The sequence below is a fragment of the Chlorocebus sabaeus genome, chromosome 4 (assembly GCF_047675955.1).
Source record: "Chlorocebus sabaeus isolate Y175 chromosome 4, mChlSab1.0.hap1, whole genome shotgun sequence".
Classification (NCBI taxonomy): domain Eukaryota; kingdom Metazoa; phylum Chordata; class Mammalia; order Primates; family Cercopithecidae; genus Chlorocebus; species Chlorocebus sabaeus.
This window is the reverse complement of record NC_132907.1, coordinates 89,151,518-89,173,512: the sequence shown is the minus strand read 5'-3', so window position 1 is coordinate 89,173,512 and position 21,995 is coordinate 89,151,518. Positions and strand designations below refer to the sequence as shown.

Here is a 21,995-nt window from a genome sequence, read left to right as displayed (position 1 = left end):
TTTTCTGAAGCCTGGTTAATAATCCACCCGCCTGACATTCCAGTGGTTACTGTGAGCTACAGGCAGGTTCCCCTAGACATTTTGAGTTTCCAAACAAATATTATTCATTCTGATAAGAAGAAAACATTAATCTTCCGCAATTTACCTTATCTTTTAGAATAGCTTGCAAACTAATAATGCAACAAGCTAATGAAGTAACTTTTTTTGTATTTTTATCTGTTGTTTATCAAGGGATATCGAAATATCAGTCTTATCAGTTACTATGCTCTATATATTTAATGAAATTGGAGATTATTTAAATACTGAATATTGTGACTCAGACTAAGTTATTATTGAAGTAAGTATAATGCCTGATGACTTTGTTAATGAAAATTCAAAAATCTGCCAACTGCAGCCGGACACCTTCGCCTGGGGATCCGGTCCTCTTAGCCCGGGCCACCCAGAATGTAGCCTTGAGCCTAGGGGAAAGGAGGAGATGGTTCTGAATAGGAAACAGCTGTCTTAGATCACAAGTGTGTAGGCCAGGAAGCCAGAAAGAGTGTAAAAAGCAAAGCAGCAAGTCAGAAACAAAATTGTGTTTGAGATGATTGTGGTGCTGGGTGCACCAACACTCAGGGCTTCAGAGGGATCTCCAACTGCAGAGTGAAAAATTCCTCAGGGGCTCTCTGAATTATCAGAAGGAGAGCAAAGATCATCAGAGTAAAGTATGATATTTTACATCCTTCGTTTTATTAATTCAGCAAATCTTGTTTGAATGTTCACTAAATCATATACTTTAAGAATGTTAAGTCTTACAAACTCGTGACAAGTAGCTGTTCTTATATCTGCATCCTAGATCACAGAACAGCACAGAAAGGCTGAGTAAATCATCCAAAGTCACACAGCTAATAATATGAGAATGGGATGATAAATTCTGCAGTGTCCAATTCACCCAGCTGTTGCCTTCTATCAGTCTGCTGCAACCTGCAGGGGAGATACTGAATCACGTCTATTCAAGGTTCTTAAAGAGCCAATCATCTTCTGAGGGGTGGTTTGAAAAATGAGCAATTGTTTGCATATCAAAAAGTGTTGTTATTGTTTTAAGCCATGCATGAATTTTTCTTCTTTTTTGATTTAATACCTAAACTGGTTACCTTAGGTAATGGAGAAACGAATTGGGTAGCGTTATACAAGGTTGAACACATCGATGACTGCTTACGCTTCTCAGTTAGTTAAAATGCAAAAAGGTTGAAACCTAATTGGCTCTAACCATTATTTAATTTATTTCACACTTGGCATTCCCCGGTAGAACTGCAAAAGGTAAAGTGTTGTCGTGTCTTCGTTTAGTTCCCGGAGTTCTAGAAGGCCAAGAAGGTTCCAAAGTCATTTATGAATAGCACTGCAGGAAAGACTGCCTCTGCCCCCTCCCTCAATCCTGGGCATAAATTCCAAGAATTCCACTTTCCCATGGCTATGTGGTATTTGGGCCCCAGGAGGTCTACCTCCCATGGTGGTGCTGATGGCTTCACTGATAGTCTACCAAGCTTACCTTGGTCTTGCCTCCTCTCACCCCCAGTGGTAACATTTCAGCCAATGCTTCCTCTCCCTATATTTGATAAACCTGCTCTTCTCTTTCTTTTATGTCTCCCACCCCAAACCCTATTTTCCTTGAGAGTTGTGTTTGGCATTTTCTCAAGGTCTAGGAAATGCTCCTCCATGCCTGCAGTTCACACTGTACAAATGCCCAGACTCACCCAGGACAGCCTAGCCCCACACAGGGCTTCACTACATGAACATTAATGCAAGGGAAGTCTCCCCACAACTCCCAACTGAGAATCAGACACAGGCTTCCCACATCAGAGACAAATTTAGAATGGACGTTGGAAGCTGTGGGTCAGCAGCTGAGAATACCTAGTGAGTGTCTCAGCCAGTGTGCAGCACTAGATTTGCAAAATCACTGAAAAAATCAGCACAATAGTAATACTAATAGTTCAGTGTTGGCGAGCTCTAAATGGTACCCTGATGGGTACCATAGGAGTTGATTGCATTATAAAATTAGAGCAATATGTAATAACATTTATTAGGACTTTTAAAATTCATTTGTAATCCAATGATCCAGCAATGCCATGGACATTATTTTAAAAGAAAGAATGCACAGACTTGAACTTGAGTAGTGCAGAGAGCTATAAAAATGAAGTATAATTTTCTTTTTGCATCCCTCCTACTCAACTTTCTCCTCCTGAAGAGGCTTTTCCCCCTGAAGATGGTTGTTGTTCCACCATCCAATTTGACTTGAATTTATCTTCAGTCATCCAAGAGAATTCTTTAAGTGTAGATGCACAACTTTTAAAATGAACGTAATTGAGAGCACACTATATACTCTATTATACACTTTTAACAAATTAATATCTTTTGGAAACCCTGTAGTATAAACCTTAAACTTACAAGTTCTGAATGTACTCTGATTTCATTCGAATCCTTACACTATATTTCCTGGCCAGTTGACCTTGAAAACACTACTGAATCATTCTACATCTCTATTTCTTCACCCATAAAACGGGGACACTGATACCTTACAGAACTTACCTATTGATGAGTAATCAATAGGTAGTATATAGAAAATATGGGCCTCAGCTTCAGGAACTAAAAAACATGTTTAATTATAATTATCATCAGTACATAACTCCAATTTTTAGTAGTTATATAACCTCCAATTAAATAAATGTACTTTAAAAATTGATCCTGAATTTACTGGTAACCATTTAAATTGTTTCCTGCTTTTATTATTTTTAGTTTTGTTTTTGCTGTTTTGCTATTATAAACAATGCTGCCGTACACATTCACACCTGGTTCACTGATATTTAAGAAATTCTTACAAGAAATATTTGGCGAGAATTCCCAAGAGTTAACTCCCTGGAGTTGAACTGTGCACTTTAACTCATAATGTCTGTAGTGCACAGATATATGGGCTGGCCCTGGGGCTGCCCCCCAAGTGGGGCCTCAGTTTACATTTCCCAGAATGTAAGATTGCATTTGTCCTCATGCTCACCAACAATCGTGCTACCAAGATCTTAAAAATATTTGTCACCCTAAAAGGTAAAAAAGCAATCTGTCGATTTTGTCTCTACGATTTTGAACATTGTATTTAGTCTGTTTTGCTCTACAGACATTTTTAGTATTTTTATAAAATCACTGCTTTCCTATTTCCTTTAATATCTTGCTTAGAAAAACCTTCCAGATTCCCCAAGAAAATTTTTTATGCTTTCCTCAGGATTAATTTTGTTAAGTTACACTTTTCTAGAAAGTGTAACATTGGCTTTGTTTTCAAATTCGCTTTAACAGAGTTTTGCACATTACCCTATTAGGATTCTAATTTTTGTTGCTTTATCTGAGACCCCTCACCAACGTGAATATATAATATTTAAGTGTGCAGGTGTTCTTTCTCGCACCGTCATTACTTTTGGTGTAAATTAACTGACTTTGGTATGTTGTGCACCCTCTGTCCCTTTCTCATTCCCGGAGTCCAGTCCTGGAGCAGCTCCACGCCGGCCTTTCTGCAGGGATGCAGAGCCAGAGAGCTCAGGCTGTGTGTGAGGCCTTTCCCATTGCTAACTCTCAGCCGGGGTCTCTGAACCTTTCCAGTGTTCGCTCTCACTGGAGGGAAGAGCATGCTTCCGAGAGAATAATAACAAATGCGGTGCTTGGAGAATCGGCCCTGGCTTCAAACAGAAAGTCTAATTGTGTTTTCTGTCTTTCCTTTTATTTTTTCCAGTCAGGCATGATACGAACAGAAGAGGCAGATTACTTCCTAAAGCCACTTCCTTCACACCTCTTGTGGAAACTCAGCAGCGCTGCCCAGGGCAGCTCCCCATCCCACATACTGTATAAGAGATCCACAGAGCCCCATGCACCTGGGGCCAGTGAGGTCCTGGTGACCTCCAGGACGTGGGAGCTGGCGCATCAACCCCTGCACAGCAGTGACCTTCACCTGGGACTGCCACAAAAACAGCATTTCTGTGGAAGACGCAAGAAATGTATGTAAGGGCGAATATTTGCGTGTATTTAGTGATTCTGACATTTATGTAAGCTGATGGAACCTTGTACATTTTCTTCAAAGCATGTCTGCCACGAGGTGAAATCTATTGATCTGTCGTTGCTAAACCGAAGCAATGATTCCAGAGAGAGTCCCTTATTTGTAAGTTCAGCACGGGATGTCTCTCCATAGCAGATGGATGGATAATGGTAAATGATGTTTTTTAAGAACTCTTTCCTGGGCAGATTAAATGACACAGTGTGCAGAAGTAAAGAATCTACCAGACATCTTCAAAAGAACCCTGGCATCACTACTCAGTCCTTCTATATTTTTGAGGTTTCGATTTATTCAAGTCCACATAGTTTTCCTGCTGAGGTAATTCATTTATATGCATACTTATATACATTACCACATCAAAAGGGCAGACTCAGTGTGACATAATATACGTACAATTTATCACCGAGGCTTTATCAAAGTCTTTTTTGTCATGACCATTTAGGAAATGACTTGTTATTTACATTTTATGTAGAAACCTCTCAGAAATTCAGGAATCGAAGTGGGGTACTTTGTGGGATGTGCCTTACTTCTTTGAGCTCTTTCCTCAAACATCACTGGGTGAACCTTCCCCAGGAGCCTCTGGACAGCCCCTGCTCCCCCCAGCCCATCGTTTCCTGCTTGGTTGGTTTCTATGACTGCTCTACCCAGCACCCTGAATAGAGGCAGACCTGTTGCAAGTACTTAGTGAATCTCATTGAATGAGTGAATAAACACAAATCTCTTGGCACCTACAACAACAGAATTAGTGCCTGTTAAACCATCAGTGCCTTTGCGTCCTCCAAATCCATTTCATCCTACCCCCAAAAGTCATATGCTGCATTCAGATGACTTGAAAACGTCACACCCAGATGAGCTTAGTGGGCTCAGGTGTAGGGGAGGTAGCAGGAAGAACCATGCTGAGAACGAAGGGAGGTGAGCAGGAGGCTGAGAGAGTTGGGAATCCTGAGGTTGGGTGAGTGTTTGAAAAGGGTGTGCATATCAGCGACAGCTGCCCGAGGCTGTCTTGACTGGCGGGTCAGGACTGAGATGCATGCTGGAGGCATCCACAAGGTCAGAGCCAGGACTCTGCTGCCAGGGCTCATGGTGTGGGTGTGGTCAGAGCAGGACAAATTCCATATACCAAGGAGATAAAGTGGCCCACACACCTGGATCTCAGCAGGAGAGACAGCAGGGCCGTCTTAACCGCTTTGACAGACCACACACCAGGCTCTTAAGCAGATGCTGCAGTGGACCTTGAAAACATCAAGCAACGCAGACCATTGTGAGAGGACTGTGATCCTTTCATTCCTCTCTGAAGGTGATCACCATCACTCAGGCTGGTGGCACAGCTCAGGCACAGCTGTGTGTGCAAGGCGGTAGAGATGACCCTCAGAGCGTTGTCCACATCTGGGCATGTGTGCATAGGCGTGTGTGTGTGTGTGTGTGTGTAGTGTATGTTGCCTTGAGAGACATTTCAGAATCGTAATAGTGGTGGAAAGTGAAAGGCAGTTATTTGAAAAGGGATACTAAACTCTATAATACAGTTTGTATTTGAAAAGTTTTAAAAAGTTCCCATGGTCTTCATAATAAAACTAGAGAAAGAAAGCTCAACAAAATGCCTCTTGTAGGTGGAGAACATTGGTGATTGATATCCTGCTGTTTAGTTTGCCACATATTTCTGTCCCCTCTGGGCTATGCTGGTGACGGTACTGCACTCCTGGGCCTCGAGTGGCCAGGGGCTATGTGACTGGCCCAGTCCCCGGAAAAGTGAGCAGAATCAACAGAATTGACAGCAGTTCTTCCCAGGTCCCTGTGTCACCTGTTCGTGGACGCACCCAGGTCAGGTCCTCGTGTCAACTGTGCGTGAATGCACTGTACCCCTAGGGCCCCATGTCACCTATGCACAGATGCACCCCCCAGGACACTGTGTCACCTACGCATGATGCACCTCAAGGCCTTGTGTCACCTGTGCACGGACACATCGTCAGGGCCCTGTGCCATCTGTGCATTGATATTTCCATGTTGTCCCTGAGGCTTTTGGACTTTCCCTTGAACTCAGGGCAGTCCTGCTCTTCTGTCTTGGTGGAATTCACACTTACAATGGTTCTTTCCTATTAGAGTCTCCTGTTCCGAAAATGGGAGCCTTTTCTGTGTTCACTCAGGCATTTTTCGGTGGAAAAGGGCAAACAGAGGCAGGTTGATTTGCTGCAAACCAATAGTGAGGTTGGACCTCAGGCTGATTAGTGGACCGGCTGCCCTTCAGGTGATAGTGGGTGTGCAGCTGAGGCCTGTGTGTTCTGGGGACAATGTTGCAAGCCCCATAGTGAGGGGCAGTCATTTGCTGAGGGGTTTTCAGAGCCAAGGCCCGTGAGATCACCACCCCACGGAGTTTCTGACCCCTTCCCCCAATACTGAGGACCTGCAGCTGCTGGGTCCTGTGCTAACATGTTGTTTTCATCCTAAAGACATTTTTCCACCAGTGGTAATTAAGAATAAGAGCTCTAGGGCCACACTGTCCAAATCTGATAGCCATTTCCAACACTTTCGAAGGAAGGGGTGTGAGCAAGTCATGTTCCTCTCCTCTGCCTTCATGACCTCATCCTTAGAACCCCGTGCTCAGGCTGGGGTACAGACTGCACGAGTTACACAGAGACATCGCCTAGGGTGGGGCTCACACCTATGGGCACTGCATAAACATTAATGACAAATGATGAGTGCTCAGTAAACATTAGCTGGTATCATTATTATACTCCAAAAGCTTTATTTAGTTTTGGAAGTATGTTAACAAAGGAAAATAAAATGTGTTGGATGTGCTAGTCAAACAAAATAGCATCTGCTTACAGTATGCTCCTTGAATACAGTCTGCATAGATTTTGTGTGCACGCCACCTAAATATCTGGGTGTTTTGAAGTCCACTTTCACATGAAACAATTTTAACCACATTTTCTGAGGCATCCACTAAACCTAATTGTTTTCAATGTAGTGTTAACCTAACGATTATACATGCCAAAAATATTTTTAAAGGGATTACTTCAAGAGAAAAGTGTATGCTTTGTCTTCTAATCAAATTACATAAATATTTATGGTACTTTCTAGGAAATTAAGCTCTTCAGTGAAGTGGAGCTGCCTCAAGCATTTTATAATCTACTGGAAACAGTGTAGACAAGCTAGTTATGTGTCCAGACATTGAAATCAACTTTAAACATTGTCAAGTCATTAAAAGTCTTCAAGTAGGAAAACAGTGCAAGCCAGCCAGCTCGTGTTCTTGTAATTGTTTGTTCCATTGCTTTGTCTTTGCAGAGGAATCTGTTCTACAAATCCCTATGCTCAAAGTTTTTGAACCCTTTTGCTACCAGATGCTAGGAGTCAGTGTCAAAGAGTGCCCTTTCTTGCTGTTTTAAATTAGGATGAAATTATATAAAGGGAAATACAGCCACGATTTCCATGACGCCTAGACTACATGAATTTTACTTAAATTTAGGGTGCTACTTTAATACAAGCTTCTGCATCACAAGGTTTTAAAGGTTATGTGGTTTTTATCATAAGCATTCATTTTTGAGACCAAATTTCTCTATGATGAGTTATGGCTCTGATTTTGTGTGTGACTTGTGCTTTCATTTGCCCTCCATACGTCCCTCCATAGACATGCCCCAGCCTCCCAAGGAAGACCTCTTCATCTTGCCAGATGAGTATAAGTCTTGCTTACGGCATAAGCGCTCTCTTCTGAGGTCCCATAGAAATGAAGAACTGAACGTGGAGACCTTGGTGGTAGTTGACAAAAAGATGATGCAAAACCATGGCCATGAAAATATCACGACCTACGTGCTCACGATACTTAACATGGTAGGATCGTCCTTCCAGTTGAGGCCATCTGTGTCATTGCACTTCATAGGGGGTGTGTGTGTGTGTGTGTGTGTGTGTGTATTGATGTTTCATATAAGAAACATGTGGATTTACTTGTTACTTGTGGATTGATGTTTCATATATGAGAAATATTTTACTGGTGATAACTCATTTAGTTTTCCATGCTCCAATGAAAAGAGCCATTTTCAGAACTTCATAGACTAATTCAGTAGGAAAAAAATCATTTGACCCTCTCTATAAGCCTCTGTAAGCCTATGAGATGTTTTGGGCTTACTAGTGTCTATTTACTGGAAATCTCTAAGGGGATACTGAGCCACTGTAGTGCAGTAAATCTGATTATCAGCATTAGATGTGTGATTTTAGATGGCTCTATAGAAATGCCCAACTTTTTAGAAATATTAATGTTCAAATGCTAAATATAAATTATTTTATCTATAAAAACGGGGAAAGTGCAACCTTTTAGAATATCATCTCAGGTTAAATGTGTTTGTGTCTCAAATTGTCAGCTGTATTAATCACTGAAGAGTGATGAGAGGTACACTAAGCCTCATTTCATGTACATGAAATCTAAGTAACAGAAGACAAAATCTTTGGTCACCAAAGTGTGTTTTTAAGAATAGTTTTAATGACAATATTTTAAAAGTATGTCTTTACATTCTTCTGCCTCAATAAACAGAGTACCCCTGAATGTGCCCATTTTTCCATGATGTCATGTGATTACTATGGCTAGTGTCATTTTTGGTAGACTGAACCACTCAGTTTCTGATCTCCCAGGAAGCCGAGGAGGCAGTGAAATAGAGCCACCTTCCCACCACATGGGGTCGAAGCATTGCCCTGTTGTCCTCAGCAAACTGCTCTGATGTGTGGAAGTGTTTGCCACTCTTCCGTAGAGCTTTTCCAATATTTCCACAGCTCAGTGCCAAATCACTTCAGGTTGCATTCCATGGTAGTCGTGCTGTTCCTGCTCACCACCCCAAATGCCACTCTGGTCATTCATTTCCACTTCCATGATCTATCACCTCTAATGTTTGTGTCTTTCTCTCATCATCTCATTACCACGATTTTTTCCTTCTCTTTCTTGTATCCTCTTGGAATCCCGTAAGTGCACGAGTTTCTCTTGCACTTGTGGAATTCCTTGCCAAAAGAGCTTGAGAAGTGATTGGTTTCTGTAGTCATCATGATTAGCTTAAAAATCCTCTTTATATTCTAAGAGGAACACTTACCAACCCACAGTCTTGTGATCCTTTCATAGGTGTTTAACAGTAAGAGGTGGACCCCACTCCCACCTGAAGCTTCGGCTTTTTACAGGGATATGATTAATATATCTGTCTGCTTAAAATACAAGAAAATTAACATTGCTCTCTCATTGAAGAACAAGAGCTTTGGATTCTAGGCCCACTAGTAAGTAGGGGGGGAAATGCCATTTATGGGGCTAACCTGGATTTCCTGTCTTTTTCAGGTATCTGCTTTATTCAAAGATGGAACAATAGGAGGAAACATCAACATTGCAATTGTAGGTCTGATTCTTCTAGAGGATGAACAGGTAGTTTATCTTTGAAACTATCTACTCTTTCTACTCCCAGAAAAGTAAATGCAAAATAATGCGTTTTTCTGTAATATAATTGTTCTATGGGTTCTTCTCTCTCGAGGGCAGCAAGTATTTAATATTTTGTGTTTTACTGCAAATGAGTGTCTTTTTGATTCTTTTAAACTTTTTTTGGAGTTTTTGTGGGGTTTTTTTTGTGCAGAAGTGGTAAGAAATTATCCTTTAATTGGCCTGTAAGAAAATGGCATGTAAAAGCTGCCTTCAGCATATAGGAGGGACACACACTACGAATACATAGCACACAAGATATCTTAGCCATCATGAGCTTTCAGGATGCCAGTGGGAATGAGCCCTTTCTGCTTCGTGCTAGAAGAGCATAAATGTTTTGTGGTCTTGAAGTTACATTGTACTCTGTGGCCCTGTGTTGCTTTATTCGATTATCTCCCAGCTCTTAACCCTCACCATTTGTCACCATTTGCAGTCTGAGATTTTTATTTTTATTAAGATTTCTATGGACTCTCAAGTGCGTTTCCCTCACTGCATGCAAAAACCCAGATTACACTGGATCTTGGTAGCAGTGGGTTAAAGATCCTTTGCCTTCATTTGTTACCCCTGTAAATGCATATAGGTGGTCCCTTCACAGTGAAGATGGACATGAACACCTCGCGGCATAAGTAATGGGGAGGCATTTTAGGCACAAAAGGCTCTCACTTCCATTTTTCCCCAAGCTAATCATTGACTGGGTGAAGGAGAGTGGGTGCTGGACAGGAGCCAAGTGCCCAGCCTCAGCTCCACCCTTGCTGACATTTTCAGAGTCTCCTTTTAGCCACAGTTTTCTTATTTATAAAACAAAGAATTTTTTAGATGAAACCCGAGATCATTCATAAGATCTAAGACACCTTCGATGTTAAAGTCCTGGGATGCTGCTCTTTTTCTGTGCAGGGTGGGGGCATGTGTGGACGGGCTATTTCTAGTCTGACTAGTCAGGGAAGATACGACCTCATTGTCTTTTGTGTGAGTGCGCAGTTGGGGAGGGGGCTGCTGAACATGCCGGGCTTCTCAGGTGACAGGTTAATTATTCCTTGTATTAAAACATTTTCGCCTTGGAATTCATCCAAGCTGCAAAGAATAAGCGAGGTTATCGTTTGATCGTACACCTGTGTTAACTTTAATTAATGCAGTTTTCCTGAAAATCACCTGCTGAAGAACGCAAGGCATGCCCCCGTGTTTATGTGTAGCATTTAACTTGGGTATATTTGACTTTCTGGAAAAACAAAATAAACATTTCAGCAGAAAACGTATTCAGTGACTGAGAGACAAAAATTTCAATACGACATTCTAACAGTGAAAGCTTTAAACAAGCCAGTGTCCTGAAGTTGAGGTAATTAAACCTGGTGTTGTCCGACCAGCCATAGGAAACTAGAGCATGTCAGTGAATAAGATTCAAAAAACTTGGTGCAGCCTGGTCTGATGCATGTTCTTCTGTGTCTCAAATTCTTCCATTCCCAAGAGTTCCAATGTTCTACACCCTGTTACTTCATTGTTGTGTTATCCGAACTTGATAGAGACAGAGGAGGTTGAACACGGCTTGCAAAGTCTCCTTTTAGTTGCAGTTTATTTTCCAGAAACAAAGCTTTACCAACTGACCTACCTCCTCTCAGAAATATACTGCCTTTGAAGAAAAGATATTTCATTGAACACTGTAATAATAAATATTAAAAGACTTATTTATTGGAAATCCCACTTGCTTAATTTGGTTATGAGATAAACATATTGCTGTCTAGACGTGTTTTTGTATATGTATGTGCAAAGCCAGGTATAAATGATTCTGTGGCTTTACTTAATTTTGAAAAGTGTTTTTTAAAGATTTTTGAATACAAAAAGTTCATGCGCAGAAGTAATCTTTCTTGGGTCATTGAACATGCATTCAAGATCGGCCAGATACATTTCAATTGTTTATGTATGGAACTAGAGAAACGTCCATAACTGTGTACACTGGATCTGTACAGGTTTTATACAATACATAAAATACAGGCATTAACTTATATGCCATCCAGATCCAGCCATGTATTTGAAATCCAGGTCAATGATAGTTTGCTGTGACGCCAATGCATTATAATATGTTTTCTCTCCATTATCATGGGGTCCTTGGTCCTTGTCTCTTGCACAGCCAGGGCTGGTGATAAGTCATCATGCAGACCACACCTTAAGTAGCTTCTGCCAGTGGCAGTCTGGATTGATGGGGAAAGATGGGACTCGTCATGACCACGCCATCTTACTGACTGGCCTGGATATATGTTCCTGGAAGAATGAACCCTGTGACACTTTGGGTGAGAACCTCCAGCAGAGTGTGAGGACCGTGTGTGGAATGTGCACCCCTGGCCGTGGCACCGTGTTGAGTATTTTTGCCCTTGTTCCTTGTTAATAAGCAGTAGCAGCTTCTTAGTGAAGGTGTAAAGACTCAGTTCCCTGTACAAACTTTAGCCAAATATAGAAGTATGTTTGCATTCATCAAGAGTGATTATTGAACAAGTGAATGTCTCTCACAGATTTCAGAGTTCCTATCTCTTCTAACATAATAAATATATATATTTTTCTGTTTCTTCTACTATTTGTGAGAATAGGGTGGGTAAATCGAAGGCTTTCTCATTATCTGGTGGAAATAGTACATTGATGTGTATTTGTGGAGTTACTATGACCATATTATATTTCCTGTTTTTTTCACTTCTCTGTCTATGTCTCAATCTTAGCAGTGTTTCAGACATTTACAGGGCTGGGTGTGACTTAGAGGCAGCACTTTGGGATTTTTCCAGATGGTCTGTGTGAAACACTGTGCTACTGGCCAGGACTCTGCTGAACATTTCTTCTAACTCTCCATTTCTTCCCAAGTTCTTAGGGAGGAAGGGGTTTTATTTATAAAAACTTTCAGATAAAACCCAATTTAACAGCAGTTAGTCTTATTGTGCAAAAACAAGTTAACGTGGTGTCCTGGCTGCTTGTCCTTAGACAGGTCTGCTTACCCCGTTGGCTCTTAACTGGCCTCCGAGAACTCAGGTTGTAGGATGGCTCCCACTGCCCTACCTCCAACCAGTGGCTCATTGTGCCTACGTTGTGTGTACAGTGTGGTTTCCTTCTGAGGGTCTAGAATTCTGGCACACTTTAGGCAGTGGGTGCCTATGTGACCAGCTCCCAGAGAAAACCCTAGACCCTGAGTTTCTAATGAGTGACCCTGGTGGACAACATTCGCCGTCGCTGTCACTACTCGTTGCTGAGGAAGAGAGCACATCCTGTGTGACTCTGCGGGGAAAGGACCCCTAGACGTGTGTGCTTGTTTTCCCCCTGACTTCTGCCCATGTGTTTTCCCTTGGCTGATTTTTTCCTGTATCCTTTTGCAACATTAAATAATAACTGTGAGTGGGACAAATGCTCATTATGACAGATGTGAATCATTAAAGCCAGGGGTGGTCTTGGGGACCTCCCAGCACACCCGTTCTCTACAGCACTTTTTCACTTGGTCTTTTGGGAACATAGATGTTTAGAATAAGGCAAAGACTTTCCTCCATCTGCAATAGATTCCCCTCTCTGTTTTGCCCCAGTTAGAGCCTGCACCAGGAACATTACATAGAACTATGAATTGTGTTCCACAATACAGAGAGTCCTTGGGCTCCCTGGAATGGAATCCCTTCCCCTACGTTATCAAATGCCCTTTATATGGTTATCTAAGTGCTTCCCATTGCATATTTCCCCATATGAACACAAGAACTAAATTTCACTAAGGGGAAGAAAATAAATATACCATGCTTTGTTTTATTACAACACTGCTTTGTATTCTTTTGATCTTTGTCCTTCATAGGATTTGCACCCATAAGTGGAATGTGTAGTAAATATCGCAGCTGCACGATTAATGAAGATACAGGTCTTGGACTGGCCTTCACCATTGCCCATGAGTCTGGACACAAGTAAGTGCATCTCCATGGGAGGATGACATCCCAAGTGTTTTCCTTACTGGATGATTTCCATAGAAATATTGACTCATCATGTCAAGTCCAGGAAGGGAATTCACATATATCCAATGAGAATGCCATTGACAGTTATAAAATGCTGTCACTTAGGATTTCTGTTTCTATGTGCCACATCATGCAAATTTTATTTTTATTTACTTATTTTGAGACAGGTTCACTCTGTCAATCAGCCTGGAGTATAGTGGCATGACCTCAGCTCATTGCAATATCTGCTTCCTGGGCTCAAGCAATCCTCCCACCTCAACCTCCCAAGTAGATGGAACTACAGGCATGCACCACCATGCTTGGCTAATTTTTGTAATTTCTGGAGAGATGGGGTTTCACCGTGTTGCTTAGGCTATGCACATTTTAAAGCCACAGCAATGTACAAGTCTCCATGTCCCTGGGTCTTTCTCTGACACTCCTGTGTACACCTGTGCCTAAGATTGAGGATAGCTGTATCTGCCCCTATTCCTCTGTCCTGTGTTTTGAACTTGGTCTGGTGGGCTGATCTCATTCCGTGGTTAGCTGCTAACAGGGGACTCTAAATGATGAAGAACAGTGTCAACCCTCCCATTGCTTCCTGCTGTTACCCTCGTGTTTGTGTTCTTGTATATATGTGTGTGTGTGTGTGTGTATGTATATATATTTACAATTTATAGAGACGCTATTTTTCATTGGTACTCCAAGCAGAGTCTGGAAGCATGGGTACTGACAAGAGATCGGGCAGGCCTCTAGGAACTGATTTGCCTCTGTTACTCCACCTCTGACTGCACCGTTAATGGTTCTGAAATAAAAGTCTCAGGGAGTCCCACGAGCCTGGGGGCTCAACACAGAGGCCAGTCCTGGGTTGGTGGCCTCAGCAATGGGCGGTGGGTCATTAGTGTTTTCACCTTACATGAAATGCTTAAATTGTAGAGTGAACAATTTCTAGCAATTATTTGTGGAAACTATTATTCTTAATACAATTTCTGGGGCTAAAAATTCTGTGAGCTGCTTTACCTTGAAGTGCCGTCTATTAAATAAAAAATTCAAGGGCCCACTTGCTGCCCAAGCAGCTGGAGACTTCCTGCAATCACCCTGATTAATACCAGAGCCACCAGCTGGAATGCAAATATTTTCCTGCTACGCTGAAACAATCCTTGAAATTTCTCCTAGAAAAATTTACAACCAGGAATTATAAGTTTTTATTTTTTTTTAATTTCAACCTGATTTTATTGGCAAAAGGAAAAGCAAGGCAAGTGTTTGTGATTTGTGGTTTTGCAAAGCTAACTTATCCATTATTGGAAAATGGACTGAGGAGTCCTCAGACTTGTTCAAAGCAGTGTGTGTGTGTGTGTGTGTGTGTGTACGTGTATGTGTGCGTGTGTATACACATGCGCTTGTGTTTAATGCGAAGGTTCTGCACGCTTTGGCTGTGTGCAAACTGATGACCTGAAAAATGAAGCTTCATATCTTATTACTGATCCCTTCATCATTGCAGGTAATGATTGACTATTTCATTGCTTAGAAAATTACACCTTCACTTTATAAAGCTTTCAGCTGAATCATAGTTGTATTTTTAATAGTCTGCTAGAGTTAAAACTTCAAAAACCCTCATTATTGTAACAACATGAAGCTCTTGCTGTCCTCTGAACCATACCTGAATTTAATTAAACAATCAAGGCAAGAAATATTTAAGTCACTGAGGGCTGAGCCAGTGAACGTTCGATAAGCAGTTGAGATATGGGCATTGGCAGTGCCAGCCGTTGCAGGTGGTGAACTTAGCTAAGTTAAACTCAAGGCATCCAACACAAGGCCCTCAGCTGGTCTTCAGTGCCAAACAAGTATCAATGTTGGCATTTATTTTTCTTAGAAGTCAGTTATTACTATTTCCTTTCCTCACTCAAATTGAATGTAGTTGGAAAAAGATTTTCTCCAAACAAGAAAAAAAATGTTTTTTCCTGGAAGGTCAGAATCTAGATGTGAATAAAGAAAGAAGCTCAGTTGGGCACAGTGGCTCACGCCTATAAACCCAGCACTTTGGAAGGCCAAGGTGGGAGAATCACTTGAGCCCAGGAGTTCAAGACCAGTCTGGGCAACATAGTAAGACCCCATTTCTACAATAAATTTTAAAAATTAGCCAGGCATGGTAGTGTGCATCTGTGTAGTCCCAGCTACTTGGGAGGCTGAGGTGGAAGAATCTCCTGAGCCCAGGAAGTTGAGGCTGCAGTCAGTTGAGATTGCACCACTCTACTCCAGCCCGGGTGACAGAATGAGACCCTTTATAAAAAAAAATAAAAATAAGCCCTACATGTGGATGAAGGAGAGTCCCGTTGCTAATATAGGATTAACTGCCAGAAAGTATCAGATCTTTCTTGAACACCTGACTTCTTCAAGTTCTCTAAAACAGAGAACCTGGAGCTTGTCAGCGAAAACCCTTCTGCCCATGTGAAGAAAATATGAAATATATTGTATTTATCATGTGCTAAATGCCAAAATGATTTGTAATAATAGTAACAGTAGTAATGGTAATGATAATAGTAATATCTGCTCTTTGTGGAGCACTTTTTGTAAAATTCGCCGAGCAATTTCACGTACAGCTCAAACCATGGAGACCACTGGGGACAGTCCCTCTGTTGCCCTCTCTAACTTAGGGGAGACTGTGTGGAATATTCAGCAAATGTGTATGAATGGAGTCGGGGAATGAGTGGTGCAGGGCATGAGCAAGCAACACGTGAGGAGTAAACATTTCAAATGAGTTGTTAGCTGTGACCACCACTTCAAATGAGAAAGCTTGTGATGTGTAAGACTCAATGATAAAACTCCATGTATCTTAGTTGAACTGAACTGAAGATAAACACATTTGTTCAGTTCATTTATTTAGGGAGTTTAATTTTTGGAAGAGGGAATGGTAAGTTTGATGCATGGAACAAACATCAGAGCATCAGCAGTCTGCTTTTATCAATGAGCTCCAAGCAGAGTCAAATTTTTGAGTTCTGTAATTCAAGAATTAAAAAGCAATTCTGTATTTATTATGACTTTTACTGTAAAAAAACACATGTAAAACATCCTGCTTCAAAGGTAAATTTTACTTTTTCAGTGCTGTTGACATTCAGAGGACATTATTTGGGATGGGGGAGTACTTCTGTATGCCTGCAAGCCATAGGTTTCTAATCTTTAACTCAAATAAATATTTTAGTTAGTGTCCATCCAATCTGTCCTCCTAAATTCCATTTGTTTTTAAATCTCAAAATGTCATGTAGTTTATTCTGGGGAATGTGACCTAAAAATAGAAATTACTAAGAACAGGTGTTTGGATTTGTGTTGGAAAGAGAGGAGCAGAGACTGGAACCAGAACTGAGATATGTATTCTCTTGTAGTACAACGGATTGAATTGGGATTTGTATTAAGCTGGTGGTAAAAGGAGAGTTTCCTGGTTATGTTAAATCACTTGACACAGGACATGTGGTTTGCTAATGCAGGTGCTGAAGCACTGGCACAGATACACCAAGGGCTGAACTGCGCCTCTGGGAGAATATGTCATCTGTGCATGAATCCATCTGAAAAATTCCCATTTGCTAAGGGAAGTCATGTCATTTGATGGGTGGGGCTCTGGGATTCAGATTCTGGATCAGCACAGTGCTACCACAGTCTGGTAGTGACCAGGGAATGTCCCCTTAACAGCTCTCACCTACGTTTCCCATCTGCAAAATCAATAGAGCACTATTTGCTCCGTAGTTCATATATGCAAGTGTAATTTAGGTTGCATTGTTTGAGCTGTACATTCCACTTATATAAAATAGGCTTAAATAGCTAAGTTGCATTATCATTTGAGACCATTAAGGCGCTATTAAAACAAATGTGTTAACTGTGTTCAAAAGTATTCATTATTCATCAGTCTGTCTCTTGCATTTTCCCTAGTTTATGGGCACAGTTTGCATTCTGAGAGCAAGGCATTGTGTAGGAGTCTATAAAAAGACTTGTGATCTACACCCTTTGAAAGTTTAAGAGAAAAGATTAAATAGATATGCCACGCAAGAGATCAAGTAATGAGAGCTGTTGGTATTACAAGAGACCACACAGGGACGATCAGGGAGGCCTTCTTAAAAGAAGCAGCATTGGGCTGGGCATGGTGGCTCACTCCTGTGAATCCCAGCACTTTGGGAGGCCAAGGTAGGTGGATCATGATGTCAGGAGTTCAAGACCAGCCTGGCCAAGATGGTGAAACCCCATCTCTACTAAAAAATACAAAATTAGCCAGGTGTGGTGGCAGGTGCCTGTAATCCCAGCTACTTGGGAGACTGAGGCAGAGAATTGCTTGAACTCGGGAGGTGGAAGTTGCAGTGAGCCGAGATCATGCCACCACACTCTAGCCTGGGTGACAGAGACAGACCCCATCTCAAAAACAAAACAAAAAAAGCAGCATTGGTGTCACTATTGCTGTCACTACTAGTTAACCTGAAAATACCATTCAGCTCACCCACAGTCACTAGCGATGCCCTTTTCAGTATTTGATGATGACAAGTGCCTCCACCCCATTTGTGGCTGTGCTCTGTCATCAGTCTGGGGCATCTTCCAGTGCACCTGGGAGGCACATGGTGATTTTTAAAGACTTGAAGAATATTGGAGAAAGCCAGCCCCTCTAACCGTCATCTGGACTGAGGATTGTTAGGCTGCTCTCTGGGGAGCTGTGGTAGGTCAGAGCATCAGTTCTTACCATTTACATTGGTTGTCTTTCCTCTTAGGATTTCTTTTCTGTTTCTGTGTCCAACAAGTATTTGAAATCCGTTGACATTTGGCCAGACCTTCCCATACACATGCGTGCACACACGCATACCCACCATGAATGGCACTTAGGTGTTATGTGACTTGACCAAGACCCCATTTGGATCATAGAAGGGAATAGAAGTTTTGAATTTTCCTTGTGATGTGCAGAGTCCCAGGCATTCTGTACAGTTCATTAGGAAGGCTTTACTATCCCATTTTATATATGACGAAACTGAGGCTTGGAAGAGGTCAAGTAATTTGCCCAATATCAAGCAGCTTGTGAATGACAGAGCCAAGACCCTGACTGAGGTCCTTCCACCTCCACAGTCCATGCTTTTTCCCATTATCTTCCCTGACCATGTCCCTCAGTTCCCCACGACTGCTGTCTTCAGCTCAGCCTTCTGCCTGTCATGGAGGATGAGCTGTGCTCCTCCACACGCCTGCATGAAGCCTACATCAGGGCTCGGGGCAGTTCAGTCCTACCTGTGGTTGCCATCATTATGCCAAGGGTAGACTTTGACATCCAGATAACATTGGCCCGTAGTTCCTTTAAAGAATGTCTAATGTCCTTAACCACTACTGCCTGAACAGCCCGAAATAAGTGATACAGCTTCTATGAACACTTGGTTGGCTGTTCAGCATTCTCAGTATGTCATTAATAATAAACAAATACTTCCCAAGAGTAATTGAATCACTCAAAAATATTGTAGAAGACAATAAAAGCATGACATTGAAATATAATTCCCAAATTCAATTTAATCTGAAATTAGGTTTATGTCTGGGTATGTTATGGCTGGAAATGTTGTCGTTTCTTCACTCAACAAACATGAATAGAGACCTGTTATGTACCGTCAAGTCCGCTGGCAGTGGGTTAGTTAAGAGGTGTCTCTGTCTTTTAGAAACTTATGAAGCCTGTAATCCCAGCACTTTGGGAGGCCGAGACGGGCGGATCACGAGGTCAGGAGATCGAGACCATCCTGGCTAACCCGGTGAAACCCCGTCTCTACTAAAAAAATACAAAAAACTAGCCGGGCGAGGTGGCAGGCGCCTGTAGTCCCAGCTACTCCGGAGGCTGAGGCAGGAGAATGGCGTGAACCCGGGAGGCGGAGCTTGCAGTGAGCTGAGATCCGGCCACTGCACTCCAGCCTGGGCGACAGAGCAAGACTCCGTCTCAAAAAAAAAAAAAAAAAAAAAAGAAACTTATGAACTAGTAAGGGAGAAAAAGATAAAACATATTTACGATTTTAGCAAATGGGATGATAACCATTTTAAAGTACTATGGTGCACAGGAGCAAGATACATTCTCTGGTCTGCATAATTTGAATATAGTTATATTTCTTTGTTGCCAAATAGCAACCTTATCTTCAAAATATGTTCTATTCATTCTTCTGTGACTTTATTAATGTTGGTATTAAATGCAATCACTGTGTGCTACTTTTATGCTGATCTGCTGGCATTCATTGCATTACAAATGTGGGCATTGTACTGATTGGAGACAGAAATTGTGAAATAGTGGTGCTGAGATTTTGGTGGACATCAGAATCACCTGGGGGTGTGTTAGAATATGCCCAAAAGCCAGGTCCTAACCCTCAACCTACAAAATTAGAACTATACCACTGCAGGCTTGGGTAGCTACATTGTGCTGTGTATCTCTCAGATGTTGATGCATCAGAGTTTGAGACTTGATACTAGAAAAAAATCATTGAAAATACTTTAAATGTAAAAGTTGAAGACCAAGATTTCCCCAGACTTGGGACATTGTGGATTTTGAATTCCTTAGAAAGATGGGTAGACGCGATAGCAAATTTCTCAAGGGCAATTTCTGGACCATAATGTGTCTTCTTTATTAGCAGCTCAAGGGCCAGACAGGGGAGGGTAGTTTGGTATTTTGTGTTCCCCCTTTTCTCCCTAAGGCAGCCTGCCATTTGGGATTTCAGCCTGAATCTTTTTCACAGCCATGACACATTTCCTCTGCCATGCGGTTCCTCTGGCCTTGATTAATTGCCTTTAATAGAACTTCAGAGAATGGGTGGAGGCTAAAATGACTACATCTACATCATCCTTGGTACTGATCAGGAATTTTGCAGAAATTCAGCAGTGTTTGCACGCCAGATTTCCTTGGATACAGTCTTCAATCACGTTCAGGTTACACTATTAAATGAATCCTGGCTAGGCCCTGACACCAAAGTGTCCAGGCTTCAGCCTTGACTCTGCAACCCTGGATGAAGTCTCTCTCCAGTCCTCGGCCTTGCTGTCTTTATATTAAAGCCACCTTATAGAACTGTGTTGAGTTTTAAATTAGAATATAGGTTACAAGCCTACCATAACAGCTGTAAAATAGTGAGTCCTTATAAATGTTGATTATTTTCTAGTAATATATTACTAAATAGCTCTAAGCAATGAGTTAAATAGACAAATGTGTCTTCAGCCTAGGTAATAAGTACAGATTCTCTTGACACCGTTTGGAGCTGACTTTCCCCTACATTGGTGTCTTCCTGTCCCTGCTGCCTTCTATCCACTCCTTATGGAATTCTTGGCAGCATAATGTCCCCCATAACTAGAAACCACCATGTCCTTCTTTGCTTTCCCTCTCTCTTGCCTTCCTCCTTTTCTCTGCATCTTACCAATGGGACCCTGTGCTCAGGGAATCCATACAATGGCTAGGTGCCAGACGTTAATGGCAATAGTGGCTTAGCTCTGCCAGAATGTATTTACCTTAATGGGAGGTCTTCGGAGCTATAACATCTCCCAAGGAAGTATGTTGTGTTCTTCTAGGATAATTGAAAATGGGATCATTGAAATGAGCCTTGAGTGTACTCAGGGCCCTCCTACAGCTTTCACAGGTTAAGAAGAAGAAGCAGACCTGCTGGTGAGGGAGGTAGCAGCCCTGGAAAATGTGATTCTCCCAGGTGCACGGCTCCATTTTCTCAGGTGTTATTAAGTGAGTGTTGATTGGCATCGTGGGCTCTGAACACCTCTGATGGCCCCTATTAAGGGTTCCTATAGCTTCTGTAGCTTGAGATGTACCTGTACTCTGAGCCAGGTGTGGATCTCCAAAGTGGTGTGGTTTTCACATAAAAGTAACCTGTGCTGCTTCAAACGACACCCACAGATACATTCAGCCATAGTCATCTGTTGGGTTTCCGTGGAGCTACTCTCTCCAAATAGACAGAAGGATGCAGGTCAAGCGCTGCCCATCTATCACAGCCTCCAGTAGTGCAGGCCTAATAGTTTGAGCTGGAACATCCCCAGGTGGGGCTAGAGACAGAATGTCAGCCCACGTGAGTTGCAGTAGCTGTTTGTAGTTCCCAAATTGCAGTGAGCATCAGACTCACCTGGGGAGCTTGCTTGGAAAGCTCAGACGCCTGGATCTCTCTTTTCTGAGTCAACAGTTCCTGGGTAGAAGTCTGGCATCTATATTTCCAACAAACACCCATGGAAACTCTAACGATCCTGCTGAGCAGAAAAGAGTGTGGAGACAAAGAAGCAACATAGAGCAGTGTTAGCCTAATCAAGAAGATCCCAAGTTCCTCCACCCCATTCAAAACTCAGGCATCTGGACATTTACTCTGCTTTGATATTGGTGTACACTCTCAGGCAATTTGGTGGATGGTCCGTTCTTCAGAAACTGTCTTTGAACACATGAATATTCTCAACCAATTGGCTGTTGTGGCTTTTATTTTTGCCTGCCTAGCATACAGGGGTGAGGGAGTCTCACAGTCTTGACTTGTAATTGTTAGAGGGTATTAGATAATTTAAATTGTTTTTTTTTTCTGAAAGAAACATC

General features: G+C 42.0%; 1 protein-coding gene across 1 annotated transcript in view; it reads left to right on the top strand.

Annotated features, from left to right (window-relative positions):
• ADAMTS16 (ADAM metallopeptidase with thrombospondin type 1 motif 16) overlaps nucleotides 1–21,995 on the top strand; it is a 178,028-nt gene that overhangs the window by 40,499 nt on the left and 115,534 nt on the right. Inside the window, exons 4-8 of the mRNA XM_037988699.2 lie at nucleotides 3,752–4,013; nucleotides 7,692–7,891; nucleotides 9,372–9,455; nucleotides 11,629–11,788; nucleotides 13,312–13,417. Of these exons, the coding sequence (XP_037844627.2) occupies nucleotides 3,752–4,013; nucleotides 7,692–7,891; nucleotides 9,372–9,455; nucleotides 11,629–11,788; nucleotides 13,312–13,417 (812 nt within the window). The remainder of the gene's footprint in view (nucleotides 1–3,751; nucleotides 4,014–7,691; nucleotides 7,892–9,371; nucleotides 9,456–11,628; nucleotides 11,789–13,311; nucleotides 13,418–21,995) is intronic.